General features: G+C 34.7%; 1 protein-coding gene across 1 annotated transcript in view; it reads right to left on the reverse strand.

The window, feature by feature from the left end:
- Positions 1-6,833: 6,833 nt before the first annotated feature.
- The window catches only part of LOC121321273 (multidrug resistance-associated protein 1-like), a gene marked incomplete at its 5' end in the record, with an annotated part of 34,806 nt that continues 23,119 nt past the window's right edge, over positions 6,834-18,520 (reverse strand). Inside the window, 6 exons of the mRNA XM_041260174.1 lie at positions 6,834-8,460; positions 9,503-9,697; positions 13,134-13,300; positions 13,947-14,105; positions 17,176-17,319; positions 17,984-18,085. Coding sequence (XP_041116108.1) covers positions 8,316-8,460; positions 9,503-9,697; positions 13,134-13,300; positions 13,947-14,105; positions 17,176-17,319; positions 17,984-18,085 — 912 coding nt within the window. The remainder of the gene's footprint in view (positions 8,461-9,502; positions 9,698-13,133; positions 13,301-13,946; positions 14,106-17,175; positions 17,320-17,983; positions 18,086-18,520) is intronic.

The following is an 18,520-nucleotide window of genomic DNA, read 5'->3' on the forward strand; positions in this document are numbered from 1 at the left end:
TATAAATATATAACTATGAATTTATTAAAAAAAAATCAATACTGTAAATCTTTCATTTGCTGTCGTGCCAGGCCTGAGTGCTAACCAGAAATGCATTGTTTTTAAACACTAATGAGTTGTAATGACTGCTTATTTAGCAGGTCACAGAACTTGGTGCCTGGTTGTAACAACAAATACAAATGATATAATTTCATCACTCTTTAGATAACAAATTGATTTGTATCTGAAGTGAATCAATAACGTTAAGCACAAATTAGACATGTCACGCACATTACCATTTACTATATTTGAAACCTATAGCACACATGCTAACATAGTAACAAGTAACTTTAATTACTGTCTGTGCATCGGCCCCTAAAGTTTTGTAAATGGAATAATATAAAAATGTGCGCTAAGCAGAAATACTAGGCTCTTCCCACATCATCAAACTTCCACTGCCCCACTGGTTGGCTTGAACAACACAACAGTCAGCATTATGGTCCTATGCCGGTGTGGTGACCATCTTCCTTCCAGGACGTCGCCTGTCCCTCACAGAGCCGGTTTCCTGGTTTCTCTGGACTAGTCTGCTGATTGTTAAAGCAGAACATCTCATTCTCTGGGCAACTTCTCTCACAGACAGGCCACCTTCAATCATGCTCATAGTAACCAGGTGATCTTCATTACTCAAGTGGGGCATGGTCATATCTTTCGCTGTTCATGCGTTAATTAAAAAAGTATTTTTCGAATGGCTATTTATACAGATTCTTAATCAACTCATTTTGGCAATTTTAACTCAAGTCAAATAACAAATACTGAGCACCTGCCATTTTTATGAAATCACATGACTTGAGCTCAGTATTCTGTTATCCCAAGGAACAATACTACTCAAACAATCAACAAACCTATCTGCTCACTATTTAAATAACATAATGTATGTGCCCAATGAGCTATTGTAAACACACTATGACATGCGTTTTCATAGAATATCAACAAGAGGTTTTATTCTTATTTTTAAAAGCACTGTTTAACCCAGCACTACCCAAAGCAGGAAGTTGTTAGAATGAATATTACATGGAGATTTATTACTCAGTGAAATTGTGGCTTTTATTACCTGCGCTTAGTACCAGTTAAGAATACATTGAAAAAGAATGATTCATCTATCATAAAAGAAAAGTACTGTTTGTACGGTAACATGCAAATTATTTGCTGAAGTTAAACAATATTACGGTATCTTATATAATTACCATTTTATTTTACACTTTAACTCAATTATTATCTCAACTTTCTTGAAGAACTAAAATTTAATCAGAATACAAACCTTAACTGATACATATATTATAACAATTATACACTTTGTAAAGTTTTAATATCTACATACAGTACAAGTAGTTTGGTCCACTAATGTAATATTTATGTGTATAATATGTACACACGTTTGCTACTGTATGCATAATGTAATTTTTTAGTTTTATAACAAATCTATAGAAAAAAACAGCCTTTGTTTACACTGTCTAATTATTCAGTTAATTATTATTTCTCTATTTTAAAATGAAGAAATATGAAATTGAAATACCTTCGCTTAAGACGGGCAGACGATTCTTAAGTTTCAGCTCAACAGATTTTTCTCTTTGTTACAAATTAAAATGTACAACAAAAGTATTTAACTATCAACAATAAGCAGCAGAATTGTAAAAAATGCCTCAGCTGGTCTTCCTATAAGCAACTATCACCGTTAAGTAAGAAAAAAACACAGTATAATTACTATGAAGGTATAAAATGCTACACCATTTGTTTTTATAGCTCAGTACCACTGTAGTAGTTGTTCATAGATAGTTATTCCCAATACTCTTTAGGAAAGACCTACTAGACTTTGTTCAGGTCTAGTTCCAGCCTTAAGAACTTATAAAGACTTATCTTTTTCAGTAAACAGCCTGCAAACTTCACTAGTTAAAGTCCAGCAGTCCTAAAGTCATAAGTTATTGTGGCTGAACCACTAAACAAACTTCTTTCCAAAATAAATAAATAATAATAATAATAAAAAGTGGGAATCTCACCTTGACCGAGAGATCTTTAAATACTTAGCAGGTCACAGAACAAGGTACCTGGTGGTAATGCCAATTTCAAATATAAAAGTTCAATGTCTAGAAATAAATAATTGATCTGGATCTGAAGCAAATCAATCAGTTTAGTATCAGCAGTTCTCTAAACACATCAAATACACAGGAAGTTCTCTTTTATTTGTAGTTTATAATATGCAACACCAGCTTTGTTGTATATTAAAGGAAACGCTTACACATTAAATGGGAGCTGGTTCTGTGTAACTGTTAAGTGTAATAAAAGCACTTACAGTGTCATTTGGCAGATAGTAATCAAGGAAATTAATCAATGTTCTGTTATTCTTTATGTACATGGGGCAATACTAACCTAATGCAAATCCCTGCTGTGCAAATCAACAATTGCTGCTGAGCTGGTGATCAACAAAAGTTATGAATTGGAGCACACTTTTATTGATTTCTTGCTGTGTGTATACATGTTTGCTACTGTATGTATAATTTAATTGTTTAGTTTTATAACACATATATAAAACAAAAAACAACCTCTTTGCACACGGTCTAATTATTTCATTAATGATTGTTTCTCTATTTTAAAGCTAAGAATATGAAATAGAAATACCTTTGCTTAAGATGGCCAGGAGATTCATGAGTTTCAGCTGAACATTTTTTTTTTTCACTTTGTTATAAATTAAACCTTTTTTATTCATTTAATATTAACCACTAGCTCATTAACATAACAGTAAATATTTACATATATGTGTCCTTAAACAAATTCAGTTTTTTAACTGACAATTTTAACTGCCCTCTTTTTTTGTTTTGTTTAGTTTTTTTTTTTTTTTGCTGTTGTTGCTCATATTACCTTCAGCCACCCCCTGTGTAATTTGTTTTAAGTCTTGACAGGGTCTTGTCATATCCTATAGATTTTACTTTAACAGTTTAAAATAAAAATTAAAAATAATACTCATCAGGACTGAAGGGGTTATGTTGATAAGCCAGTCTTAAAACAGTTAACGATTTATTAAATATTCGACTTGTAAGATTCACAGAGTTCAAATGCCACTCCGCATAAAGAAGGCTAGGATGTAACGTATACTGTAACATAAGGTAACTATACAATGATGGAGGTTATTGTAAACCTTACAGCATGCCACATTGAAATAGCTGAAAGAAGTAGAAGAAATCTAGGGTGGGAAAATGCATTGTTTCTTTTTCAGCCAAAAGCCCATTATAAAAGCAAGAGGAGACATTATTATTTGCAATTCACACTTTAATATTGATAGGAAAACGTTTAAATCAAATTTTAAAAAGTAATTTTTTAATGCAAGCCGCAAGACTATAGCGAGAAGAAAGTAAAGAAACAAATAGGTTTTCCTCCAATATTCAACAGCAAAGTTTCTTGCTTCAAATGCAGTCAAGAGGTTGAAATACTGTCCTGAACTTAACATCAGTGGTTTAAATTTGTAACAGTTAAATCTGAGACAGCAGCTATAGCGGAACTACTACTAGTTGTTAGGAATATTATTGCTATTACAAATTATTCATGTTAAAGCTAACAAGGGGAGTGGACTGTTATTCAAAATGTAAGGTTACAGTATTTGCTTATCCAAACCCAACAATGCTTACATTATTATTATTTTTTTAAATAAATTTAGTTGTTGCCAATTATTTTTGTTATTTTCTCCAAATTTGAAAAGCCCAACTATTATTTAGGCTCAGCTCACCGCTATCACCCCTGTGCTGACTCAGGAGGGGCGAAGAGGAACACACGCTGTCCTCCGAAGTGTGTGCCGTCAGCTGCCCGCTTCTTTACACACTCCGGATTCATCATGCAGCCACCCAGGAGTTACAGCTTAAGGACAACGCAGCTCCCGGGCAGCTAACAGGCAAGCCTCTAGGTGCCTGGCCAGACTACAGGGGTCGCTGGTGCGCAGTGAGCCGAGGACACCCTGGCCGACCGAATGCCTACTCTCATTTGTAAACTTTCTTACGTTCTTATGTATCTGGTATTGCAGCCCTTCATGTATATTATGATTCACAGTGCAGGGAAAGTCCACCAAAATGCAAATTATTTTTCCTGGGAGGGTGGAGTAATGGGAAAAGTAGATTTAGCCAAGTGTTCCTTCAGCTCCACTCTGAGCAGTAGGATATGTGACTGACGGGACAAAAGGGGACATGGCTAGGCGATCTGTTCCTTTGTTATGGTTAAAAGCGAACCGCTAAAGGAGAGCTCAGATTGTACCGTGTTTAGTGTTTTGTTTGTTTTGTCATGTCTAATTATATACTTGTTTGTTTATTAGGCAGCTAACACTTACCGGGAGCTGTCGCATAAGGCCAGCACCAACCTGGACAACACTTTACAACTGTACACAAATACATTTTATTTCACCACTTGCACATTAGCACTCTGGACTTGTGATCGTGGAGGTGTGTGTCTTTGTGTGTGTTATACTGTGTTTATTATTTTGAGACTGTAAACCATGTTTTAAACAGTGCAATACACATTGATGTGTATTGCCTGGGATTATTCTTTGTGGTCACCAGCCCGGGATTACAAAAATAAACCATTTTTTTGATTGCAAACTTTGTTGTCTGTCTTCTTTTTTGTAACCATATCACCTCTATACCTGCATACTGCAAACCACTTTGCCACACATGGTCACCAATACATTTATCCTACATTGTATTTTCAGTACACCTCAAACGGTTTGAAGATAAGATATTTTGACTGCGGCAACAGCAGCTTTGTACAAATTACTGCCACAAAAAAGAGTAGTTTTTCTTGTACTTTTACCACAATAAAATTTAACAGAATACAGTTGTGTACTGACTATAAAGCCACTATCTCAAGGTGTTACATTAAGTCTTTAACATACAGAAAGCCAAGTCACATTACATGAATATGTCAGCCACTTTAGGTAACTGCCAGTAGATGAGGAGTTTCCATTGCATTTAAAATATGAAGTTGGCATCTCACATGGTTTTTGAGCAGTTGAGATTCAGTGGGCTGTGATTAATGTTGTCTTTATATGAAATTGGAAGTCTATAGATTACCACAGTAAGTACCAAATAAAGTAATATCAAGTTTATACTTGCAGTGCATTATTTTACCATTGAAAGTATCTCAAAGACTGTTAGGAGCTGCACTGTTCGATTACAAAAAATGATGACACTTATAATAAAGTTTCATTTAAAAAAAAAAAAAAAATACAAACAGTTTTTACTTCAAGAAGACCTTCTAGTTTCATCTGTTTAAATTGAACTGTCAGAAGCAAACTAATATTTGATATTATCAAGTAACATGCTTAAGCCATTTCAAATTGCGTTTCAGAAAAATAGTACACATTTTTATTCTATTATCATTTCTTTCTATTACCATAGCAATTTTATAATCAAACTTGTTCACGTGATCTGTTTAAAAAAACAAAATCAAGTTCTTTCGTAGTACAGTACACACAACATTTATACCTATTTTATATATACACCATTACCATCAGATCTGTACTGTGGCTTAAATAACTCCATGAATAACTCAAGGTACAATTCTACATATACAGTTTTAAAGATCTAAGCAAGATTTTTCAACATAAAAAACAACATTATTTTATATAAAAAAAAGAGGTTGTATTTTCTTAAGCACAGCAGCTTATATTTTTTAGGTAAACAGTCCTTACCTTTATTAATAGAAACAGACCTCTTTAACCCTTTTGTAAGTTTATTTAGAAACAATTAAAAAATTGTCTTAGGGTCAATATACAACGTTTTTGTTTTGTTTTTTAATTCCAAACGGCAGTTATAAGTAAAGCCAACATTGGGATTTGTAAGTAAAAATCTGATTTTAAATTACAAAAGAAAGCTTAGATTTTTAATAAAAGAACAAAATAAGATTTAACAGTGTTCTGACAAATTGCAGTTTAGAAACAGTATCCCAGTATTATGTATGAAGTCATTGGCTAATATAATCCATGGGTTATCTATAAAATCCTATTGTGCTATAGCTTACCTTAAAGTACAACAAGTGGAAGAAACTTACAAAAAGTATCATCATGGATCATCATTTATCCATGAATATATTCCTGAACATTATCTCAGAATGGTGACAAATTCAGAGTCATGCAATAGTATGCATGTGAGGAAATATTTAGTTTATAGCTTGCCATTTCTTTCCATGTGACTGTCCACACCTAGACTGAGTGTTCCTGAGATGCCACTGTTACTGGTAATTATTGTATACCCAGTCAAAAACCAAATTGGCAGGTGAATGAAATAGCTTAACTAATGTACTGTATTCTTCTTGTTTAGATTCACTTTGTATCATTTTCTGTTTCAGTCATTTCATCCTGGTGACTCAGAAGTTTAAAGAACCCCTGTGACTTCAACACAGATCTTAGAACAATGCCTAGTACATCTCTTACACCACAGTGTAACCTGTCCTGCTGCAACGCTCTAGGTATTTGTTATTGATGTATTTTTTATACCCACAAGACACAGACAGTTGTAGGTGCCCTTATAAAAGTTCACCTCTTTTTTTCAGTTTTATCAGGTTCTTCCATGGTTATACTACGCATAACCATAGTTACCCCTGGTTTGCCATGTTTATTAATATAGTTTAACATACCATGCTATTCCTTACAATGCTTGTACCCCGTGGAGATTTTTAAACAAAGGATTTAAATTTTTTTAAAAAATTTTAGGCGTAGACCCTTCATTAAAGAGTAACGGGGTTCCGAAAAATAGAACGTCGTATGTCTCCACGTGTTGCTACAACTATTTAAATAACAGACCTGTAATTTTTTCTTTTCATTGTTAACATCCTGACAAATTTTTACACTTATAACTTTAAAGTCTGTTTCAAAGCTCTTTTTAAAATGTACGCTCCAAATTACTTCTGAATCACCAGAATGTGAAGTCTGAAAATAGTACAAAGTGAATCTAAAATAAACAACAAGAATACATTAGTTAATACAACTTGGTTTCATAACTATATCAAGTTATTCTACAAGGGAGACTGAACCTACTCAGTGTAGGTACATTCGCTTACCTCATGCTTCATATCTTCAGTATGCCACACTGCAAGTTGTATTAATTGGAGATCATGCCATATTAACAAGGTGTTCGTAAGCCTCAATATATTCCTTAAATCATTAATAGATTCAAAACAGTACTATAAAAAGACCCTGAGTAGGCTGTGCTGTGCACTGGGTTTTTGTCAGAATTAGGGAAGGGTGCTCCTACATCAGGGTGCGATCTGATGGGAGGGAATTTGGAGAAACACACTCACTCCTGCTGACAAAAATGGACCAGCATTTAATCTTTTAAAAATAGTAAAGTACCAAAAATGAAGAGGAGCAAACAGAAATCGATAGAAACTCAGTAATTTGTATTGGTTGCACTATGTTTGAAATGTGGATCTACACCTTGAATGAATGTACGTTTGTATTAAGGTGTATTAGGACAATTAGGGTTCTGATATATATCTTTATGCAGGGGATACAGGAAGTGAGAATGAGCATGTGAGTGAGACTTGGAAGCAAAACTAAACAGCTGCACTATCCCTTTTGCTCTGTACACATCCTCATACCATGAGCTCTCCCAACAAAGCCTTTTGAACTCACATATTGTGTGTCAACAATAAATACTCAAGCGTTACGCAGACTTCTCAAAACCAGAGGAATTCATTATCAGTTTTGTTTGGGATTGGGTAAGTTCAGCAGCGGTTGTTTGGCAATGGAATATAAAATATTACATAGTAGGTTGAACTGTCTTGTACTGCAAGTCAGGGCAGTTTAAAACATGTATGTGCCATGCTCAGTTATTCTTGAGGCAATAATACACTTCCTACAGGAGGTTATGTGCAATTACTTGTGCTGAGTGCTTTTTTAAAAATAAGTATTTATTTTTTGTTTGATTACATGCATATGTTGTTATTGCCTTTTAGTTATTGAGAATAATTTTTAAAAGTTTTAAATGTCAATAACTGCAGGTATTACAATATCTGAGCGTTCCTTAAAACTAAACACTGTAAATGAGCATATCTAAGTTACATGGTTTTGGAAGTATGATAAGTTACTAATACCTTAATTGAAATTAATTAGCATGAACAACCTTGGCATACTGGGATCATTTTACAAGGACCTTTACCCCAAGTAAATGCTAACTTAAGATTTACATTTTATTTTTTACTAATTGCACTTGAAAAGAACAGTAGTTTGGAATTACTATCTGTCATTTTTTTGCTTTAGGTGCTCAAAATGCTACAGTGCATCAAATAAGCCAGTGACTGTTTCAGTCCCAATGTCTCATAGAGTCACTCTTCTTGTTCTGAATTATGCCAGCCTCGGAAACCATGTGAAAGAAAACACCCTTTCGCTGGATCAGATTGCTTGGAGAGTCAAACTCTACAATTCTTCCAGAATCCAGAACTAGCACCCTGCAACAAAATGGAATATCAGTTAGAAAAGTGTTCAAATATGTCCTGCAATACAATGTGACTGATCTTCCAGACAATTATATAATTCAGTTTGCTATAAAATTGGATGACTGAAATATACAACATGCTGGCACCTTTTAAGGCATTTTGAGAAATGGATTACAATAGTAAACAGTGAAATGCTGGCAGTGCAGCAACACATTATTTTCAAAGCAACAGGGTTGTATTTCTGACATTAAAAGTTCATTATAATTTGTCACAATCACAAAGACTGTTGTTAAACAGATAACAAGGATAAAGGAGTAAAGCATTGACAGTCACAGTAACACATTAACATAGGGGGGGTAATTGCTCAGTTTAAAAACATTTAAAACAGAGCATTACAGTAGTGTGGATAGGGTTTTAGGTTAATGTGGGCGTCACCTCACTGATTTCTTATTTACATAATCACAAAAGATATGCACAAGGAGCTTCAATTTTCAATTTATTAAATGTACATTTTATGCAGTATTATTTTTTTAACATTCAGTAGTTCAAGTCTCTGCCATGTACATAGAAATGATATACACATTTACATGTTGTAGGAAATGATGTAGTAATTGGGAGGTCTTTACTTGATGGCTGTTCTAATTGGTCACGAATATAATCACTTTCAGACGTGGTAAAAGTTTGAGTATTAAAATAAACTCAATTAAACAGAATCATACCAGATAATTATTTAATTTTTAGACTTCAATACATAACTAATGTATTCTTCTTGTTTCTTTGGATCACTTTGCAAAAGTTAAAAGCACCCCATTTGATTTAAGCAGCATTGATTTTCATCCATTAAGGGAAGTGTTGCAGGGGGACAAGTTAATGGTAGAGCACTGTTGAGGCCATTGGGGTTAATTCAGTAAGTGAAGAAACAGAACCAGAAGATGAATCAACACAAGAAGAATGCACTAGTAAAGACAACTTTTATATAATGACAGTGATATATAGAACAAAACAATGTAAACAATGTATAGAATATGCTATAACAGAAATGCCCTTGACTCACCTATCCGAGTCCATTATTGCATGTAACCTGTGAGCTACAGTTAGTATGGTGCAGTCAGAGAACTCCTTCCGAATGGTCAGCTGGACCAAGTTGTCAGTTTCCATGTCGATAGAGGCAGTTGCTTCATCTAGGATTAATATTTTTGTTTTCCGTAATAAGGCACGTGCAAGGCAGATCAGCTGCCGTTGTCCAACGCTGTAAAACAAGTTTCATATTTGCGACAAGGATATAAATACATTACCAGGTCCAGAGAAGAGAGTATGCTAATCTCACAATGCCCTCTTTTCTAGTTTATAAAGGCAGACGTAAACCACAGAAATGATCTTACTTTATGAAAATGTGTAATTTGTCGCTTGCAATGCCAGGATTTAAAAACCTGATGTCTACTTTTATAATTTTTTTACATTTCTGCCTGAAATATACTAATCTTTTTCTGGAATAGATCATGGTATAATTCATCTACACAGAAACACAACAGAGAAGCACAATTAATATATTGTAGGATATGGGTTCAGAAGCATTTAAACTAGAAAGGAAGGGGGGAGAAATCAACAAAAAAACAGAAGGGAGACAAAACAAGAACAACAACTCAGGTAAGACAACCATTAAATGTATTTATCTAAATGCTAGAAGTATCAGAAACAAAATTCTAGAACTTGAAGCTACTGCACTAACAGGTAACTATGATGTGATAGGTGTTACAGAAACGTGGTTGTCTGAGAGTGATGGGGACGAATATAATATTTGTGGGTATACACTGTATAGAAAGACAGGCAGGACAGAAGAGGAGGAGGGGTAGCGCTATACATAAGAAACAGTCTTGAAGCCCAGGTGTTAAACCTGGACAAAGAAAATAAAACCGAATCAATATGGGCCAGAATAACGGACAAAAATTCAAAGGGCATAATAATAGGAGCATGCTATAGACCGCCAGATTCAGACGGTGAGCACAATAATCTGTTATACAATGACATTAGAAATGCGTGTAGCAAAGGAGAAGCCATACTAATGGGGGATTTCAACTTCCCCCAGATAAAATGGGAAAACCTGGTGGGTAGCACGAAGGATGAAATAGAAATGGTGGAAATGACAAATGACTGCTTCCTAACACAATTTGTCAAGGCGCCGACTAGAGGGGAGGCATGCCTTGATTTAGTCTTTTCAAATAACGAAGACAGAATAACTAAAACAGAGGTCAGAGAACCACTGGCAAACTCAGACCACAACATGGTCTCATTTGAAGTGTTTTTTAAAACCCCAAAAGTAATGACTAAAGCTAAGGTTTACAATTTTAGAAAAGCAAACTATGAAGGTATGAAACAGAGACTAACAGAAGTAGATTGGAGTAAAATAGAGAAAACACCCACAGAAGAAGGATGGTTGTTCTTCAAAAATGTAGTACTAGAGGCGCAAAACAATTATATCCCTAAAGTAGACAAATCTAAATGTAAAACTAAATTGCCAAAATGGTTTAATAGATCAATTAAAAAAAATATTCAGCGAAAAAAGGCACTTTACAGAGCATTAAAAAAGGACCAAAAAGAAAGTACACAGAAAGAGTACACGGAACTGCAAACGCAAGTCAAAAAGGAAGTTAGAAAGGCCAAGAGAGAAATAGAAATGAACATTGCTAAGGGAGCTAAAACCAATTCCAAAATGTTTTTCCAATATTACAACAGCAAGCGAACATTCAAAGAGGAGATTAAATGTTTAAGAGATACAAATGGCAAAATCGTAGATGAAGAAAAAAAAATAGCAAATATATTAAATGATTACTTTTCACAAGTTTTTACAAAGGAAGATAATGACAACATGCCCCACATGTCATCCAGTTCCTATCCAGTTTTAAATAACTTTAGCATAACTGAGGCAGAAGTGTTAAAGGGACTAGGAGCTCTTAAAATAAACAAATCCCCTGGGCTGGATGAGATCCTCCCAGTAGTACTCAAAGAAATGAAAGAAGTAATTTACAAACCGCTAACCAAGATCATGCAGCAGTCTCTTGACACAGGGGTGGTACCGACAGACTGGAAAATTGCAAACGTAATACCGATCCACAAAAAGGGAAACAAAACTGAACCAGGTAACTACAGACCAGTAAGCCTGACTTCTATTATATGCAAACTTATGGAAACTATAATAAGATCCAAAATGGAAAATTACCTATATGGTAACAGGGTCCTTGGAGACAGTCAACATGGTTTTAGGAAAGGGAGATCGTGTCTAACTAACTTGCTTGATTTATTTGAGGATGCAACATCGATAATGGATAATTGCAAAGCATATGACATGGTTTATTTAGATTTCCAGAAAGCTTTTGACAAAGTCCCGCACAAAAGATTAATTCTCAAACTGAACGCAGTTGGGATTCAAGGAAACACATGTACATAGATTAGGGAGTGGTTAACATGTAGAAAACAGAAAATACTTATTAGAGGAAAAACCTCAGATTGGAGTGTGGTAACCAGTTGTGTACCACAGGGATCAGTATTAGGTCCTCTGCTATTCCAAATCTACATTAATGATTTAGATTCTGGTATAGTAAGCAAACTTGTTAAATTTGCAGACGACACAAAAGTAGGAGGAGTGGCAAACACTGTTGCAGCAGCAAAGGTCATTCAAAATGATCTAGACAAGATTCAGAACTGGGCAGACACATGGCAAATGACATTTAATAGAGAAAAGTGTAAGGTACTGCACGCAGGAAATAAAAATGTACATTATAAATATCATATGGGAGATACTGAAATTGGAGAAGGAATCTATGAAAAAGACCTAGGAGTTTTTGTTGACTCAGAAATGTCTTCATCTAGACAATGTGGGGAAGCTATAAAAAAGGCCAATAGGATGCTCAGATACATTGTGAAAAGTGTTGAATTTAAATCAAGGGAAGTAATGTTAAAACTGTACAATGCACTAGTAAGACATCATCTTGAATATTGTGTGCAGTTCCGGTCACCTCGCTATAAAAAAGATATTGCTGCTCTAGAAAGAGTGCAAAGAAGAGCGACCAGAATTATTCCGGGCTTAAAAGGCATGTCATATGCAGACAGGCTAAAAGAATTGAATCTGGTCAGTCTTGAACATGCAGGGTATCTGGAAAGTATGGGGAGGATTTCAGAGAATACAACAGAGATTGAAATGGCCAAGTAATTTTGTAAGAGTAGTGCCTGGTACATTAAAAATAGAGGGGTACTTCAGCCCGTATTGCACATTGTTTGACTTAGACCTTTTTGTATCATTTGTTCATAGCACAATTGTTTTCTTTATACACATTTTGTATAACATCCCCCTTGTTTAACATATCTTGAAAAAAAAACTGAGTCTCTACAGCAGTTACTGCATAGTGTAATATTTCTTAATGCTTATCATTTAAGGTGTCAGTGTTATATTACAGTACATGACTGAGTGATATATGCAGAAGAGTACAATGCTTTCAGTATTTCTACCTTCTTTGTTTATGATGAATTGGTTACATTTCTTCCGTTTTTCTTTAAGGTTTGTTTTGTATTCATAAATGCATTGTGGACCGGCTGTCCATACGAGTACCTGCACTTTTCTGTTGAGAATTGAACCCCTGGTATGACTCATACCAGCCATTTCGCATGTTTTTTTTGTTTTTTTTTTTTACCTGAGATTTTCTCCACCCTCTGAAACTTCATGGTGCAGCTGCTTCGGTAATGAGCACACAAAGTCTTTCAGATAACATATTTCCAGAGCTTGCCACAGCTCTGCATCAGAATGCCTTTCCAATGGATCCAGGTTCAACCTGAGGGACCCCGAGAATAAAATGGGGTCCTGGAGATAAAAGTCATAGCATGCGTTAAGGGGAACCTCAGATTTAATCCTGTGGGTAGCTTTAACTGGATTTGAATCTATGCCTGCGCTTGGTGTGTAGGTTTTCCTGACAGGGTGAGTAATGAGAGTAAATATAAAGAGATTTCATTTTTTGTTAAACTGTATATACCTTTGCAAGCTTTCCAATATTTTAGTTATTTTATATGAAAACATGCAAGTACATTGTGTAATTATGCAATATCTACTAATAGGACTGTTCCTTGATAATAGTATTCGTGTTACACTAACTAAGCTAGCACACACATTATGGGGTGCTAAGTTTGATTCTCAAATTGTCTTGGGGCTGCCAAAAGTCTGATACTGATAACCTACCTTATCAACAAAAATATATATTACCAGAAAGACCTAAAGGCCCTGTAGTGCTTCTACTTAACTAATGCAAAAATTGCAATCTTTAAAATGTTTAAACCAAGCTTCATATAGCATTCACTCTCCAGATAGCATAACCATTTTATTAATTTCTATTTATTCACTCTGGAATCATTATTCAAGCCTGTTGTTACTATGTAAAGACAATGTGTCAGTTAGTGCTGTGATGGTAGACTACAGCACTGAAAGCTGTGCTCACACTTCTGTTATGATTTACCTGTGGAATAATGTTGAGTTTCCCACGCAAGTCATGTAGCCCAATACTGGCTATGTCAACACCATCTATTAAAATAATGCCTTTTCCCCCTTCTATGATCCTGAATAAGCAGTTACTTAGGGTGGATTTCCCTGCACCAGTTCTTCCAACAATTCCAACCTGTAAAAAATAAAAAATCAACTATTTACCAAATTTGAAAAGTAAGCAAGCTGCATTGTTTAGTTCATTAGGAATAACTCATCACATTACAAATAAACACCTCCGGTCAATATTAAGTGTGAAAGTTATTTTTTTAACTGTTACTTATTTTAACCTTACACTGTAGAAAGAACAACTGTGGAAGGCATTATTTTATGCTATGCTTTGATTGAATATAGGTTTTAGAACTGATTTGATTATATTTTATATTTGTCAAAAATTGGTATCTTTAAATACATATCCCTGTAAGGATTTCTGAGGAGCAGGTAGGTATGAGTCAGCAGTCAGACGTAGTGTGAAAATAACCAACAAACTTTATTTTTGTGGCAGCATAGAATAAAAACAACTACTTACAAAACAAAAGCAAAGAAAAGAAAATATGGGATTAATATTTTGCATCAAAAGACACAATCACAGGGCACAAGCTATTTCTGGCCTCTATCCAGACCAACTACTTACTGCCTTACATGGTAGCATTCAAGGTACTGAGCTCTGCCCAAACAGGTAGCATTTAATGATTGCACTTATACTAAGGGTAACGATATCACTGATTGTTTTAACAAGGATTTTATTAGGGCTAGTTTGGCATTTGACAGATCTACAGTACAAAACAGGTGCCGTCATCAATCACATATTGATTCTAATTTTGACACAACACGGTTGTTTCCCTATCTAGCACATTAGTGACTGCTACTATTTTCCCTGTTTTAGATTATGCTGATTATATTTACCAGTTTTATTGTAAGGTCTACATAAATTAGATGTATTGAATAATTCATGTGGCAGTTTTGTTCTAGTGTTCCCCTTTGAAACATCATAGTCATATGTATATACAACTAGGCTAGCTCTAATCAACCATAGGCTTTTTCATTGGTATTATTTTGTGTTTTAGGTTTGTGAAGGCTTGGCACCTCTCTTTTTGAGTGTTCTCATAGAACGTAGTATGGAGATGGAATTTGATCATCTTTCTTTATCTTGTATTAGATTGTATTAGAGAATTGCTTAGAACCTCCAGCCAATGCTTCTCTTTCAGTCCACATTAACAAATAATAGGTCCTATTTATTGTGTTCTTTGATTTCTGCATGCTGCTGATTAAGTCTGAACCACAAATGTTTTTATGGTGTTGTTTTTACTTTGCAATTGTCATTTTATTGTTTTCCAGGACACCCTTGTAAATGAGGCCTCAGTCTCAATGAGTAACTGTCCTGGTTAAGTAAATAAATATTATCCCAGTTAATCTCTCCAAACTGTTAAAAACGTACAAATAACCATGATTGTTAAATGCATCTATTTTCTTTCTACCAGTACTCTATAACTTATATTTTGTCTATAGTAGCTATTATATTAATAAAATGACAATTACCATAAAACTGTTGAATAAGTCGATTTCCTAGGCATTTTTGCTGAGCCCTTAAAAGTGGGGAGCGACTAATACACTGGTGCGACGTATGCACCGATGTGTCTAATATTAAACTACCGTACCAGTGCCACAATGGGATTACTACATGTATCACACAAACTTAACTGTCAACAACACGATTTATTTGTTCAGGATCTACGGCATTCAGGTAGATTGCATTGCTGGGTAGACACACAAAACCACTGTTCTAATTAAAAGTTTTAATTTCTTACTCTCAATACCCTTAGTCATTTTTAATGATAAACGCAAGCTTTCAGACTTTTGACTGACCTCCTCTCGAAAACGTCACAGCTATACTGTTTCACTGTTAACATAATAGCTGTCAGTATGTATGAATTTCCTTATTCCCACCCTCCCGAGCCATTGATTTGTCAATATTTGAACTGAACCCGCCCCTGGGATCCGTACCAAACAGCCATTGGTTAGAAAGCTGAGTAGTAAACTTTTCAAGTCTGTTTGTTGTAACTGCAATGCTATAGTAATGTAGGTGACTTTGAGACTGGATAAAGTAGGACATTAAGAAGAAAAAAAGAAAATGCTACTCAACAGGTTTGAAATTGTGTGTTGTTGAGTTTGCCGAAATAACAAAACAAAATGTATGTATTTGTACAGCTGGAAATTGAATGCAATTGTACTGCACCGTATGCAACACTAAAATGTTGTGTTTACTGGTTATTAAATGGTGCACTGTTTAGTTTATTGATGCTTTTTTGCTTTTTAATTGATGAAGCGGCACTTTTTAATACTTTTCTTTTAAAAGTTTTTCTTTTAACATTAAATTATTAATGGAATAGAAACTTGCAAACAAGGGTTATTTCGAAACTAAATCTGAGCATCTTTCTTTATTTATCGGTGTTGAGCATGTAGGAAAAAAATCAATTGAAAAAAAGTATTTTAAAACACAGAAAAAGTGTTTTCCTAAAACTGAAGTCTCAAAAAGGGGGAGTGACTCTTATGCCAGTGAGACCTATACAATGATTTTTATGTTAATTCATTGGGTTAAAGTCCACTCCCACCCCATGGTCTACATGTGCACAGCAGATGCGGTCTCTTTCTTCCAAAGTATCTATTTTTATTAATGAAACTAAAATCTGTTGCCTGTTCACATTCAAAATTTCTTATAGTTTACAGTATTCTCCTTGGCTGTTAGAAGCAACCAATATCATACCTTAGATTTTAAGATAAACAGTTCTATACATTTATAAAACAATAAATGTGTGTGGCGTGGCGACATCTTCAGTGTTGGTGTGTACACCATCTATTCAGCTCAGGACCTTTTAACCTAATCGACTAACTATTCTTTTACAGGCAATATTCTTCACAGGGCCCGGAGATCGTTGCCGGAACCCAGGTAAATATAAATGTGTTATATTTTCCACCAATTACAATAACCGTTTATTCAATGTCCACATTAATGATATGTTTATTCAATGTCCATATTAGTAATAGAGGAACACATTCTCCATCACAATCCCCAAACATATTTTAATGCTATGAATACAAATGAACTAATAAAAATCTTATACTGTTTGTATGAAACATATAAACTATCAGAACCCTATATGCCTTTACATAAAGGAATGTATCACAATTTCAAACCAGATCCTTACCTTCTCCTGACTGACTGTCTGGAATGTTATGTCTTTCAGAGCAGGCTCCAGGTCCTTCTTGTATCGAGCTTCATAGTTAATGAATTCGACAATCCCTTGGCTAGGCCATCTTTGAGGTGGTCTTTTGGATAGGACCCAAGGAGCCTTTTAAAGAATGTAACATGGCATAAATAATATAACAAACTAAAACGTGTGTGTTTTTTATTAAAGATTAGTATGGCTACTCCTGCTTCATGATAATACACAGCCACCTAATGAAATACATGTTATAAAACAGGGCTGTGGAGGATATTAATGCTTTTGAACTGAATATTTATTTGCATATAAAACATCCATTACCAGTACATAATGTGGGTAAATAACAAGGAAGCTATGTGGTCCAGTGGTTTTAGAAAAGGGCGTGTAACCAGGAGGTCCCTGGTTCAAATCCCGGCTCAGTCACTGACTCATTGTGTGACCCTGAGCAAGTCACTTAACCTCCTTGTGCTCCGTCTTTCAGGTGAGACGTTGTTGTAAGTGACTCTGCAGCTGATGCATAGTTCACACACCCTAGACTCTTTAAGTCACCTTGGATAAAGGCGTCTGCTAAATAAACAAATAATAAATAATAATAATAGTAATAATACCGGTAATGACCTCATGACTCGACTGATTGATTAAAAACTGTTAAAAACAGAATTCACTTGGGAAGAGAAGTATATTGGACATGATGTTTGGGATAACGAGTTGTTCTTACATGTTCTATACCTCCATACAGACTAACTGCTTTACTGAAAAACAAACTAAGGATTTATCAAAAAAAAAATACCTCTTTCTCCATTTCAGCATATTCATAAACTCTTTCAATAGCCACAGCATTGGTTTCTATTTCACATGCTTTACGAACCCAGAAATTCAAAGTTGCAGTGATCTGAAAAAAAAAAAAAAAAAAAAAAACAGGTTAAAAGTATGGGAATATTTATTAGCATACAGTTCAGATACTTGATAACCTACCACTGATATGAACAGAAGGTCAGCAGACCAGGCTTTAAACATACAATCATTATTAACTGTGACCACAAGAGGGAGCATCTGTCTAAAAGCAGCTCTTAATGAGCATTATCAACATTCCCCCTGATCTCCAGCAAATGTACTAATATAGTTTACAATATATATATGTTAAACTATATTTACTGATGTACCTATATTTTCCCATTAAAATATAAATAAATATAAATATAAAATATACTAGTGCATGCAGTCAAATTAAAACTGAAAAATTAAATGAAATACCCCACCTTACAAAGTAAACAGATACATAGTGTAAGAAATGATATTTTTATGTCATACTGCTGGTTTCACTCAG

Source organism: Polyodon spathula, chromosome 9 (assembly GCF_017654505.1).
Source record: "Polyodon spathula isolate WHYD16114869_AA chromosome 9, ASM1765450v1, whole genome shotgun sequence".
Classification (NCBI taxonomy): domain Eukaryota; kingdom Metazoa; phylum Chordata; class Actinopteri; order Acipenseriformes; family Polyodontidae; genus Polyodon; species Polyodon spathula.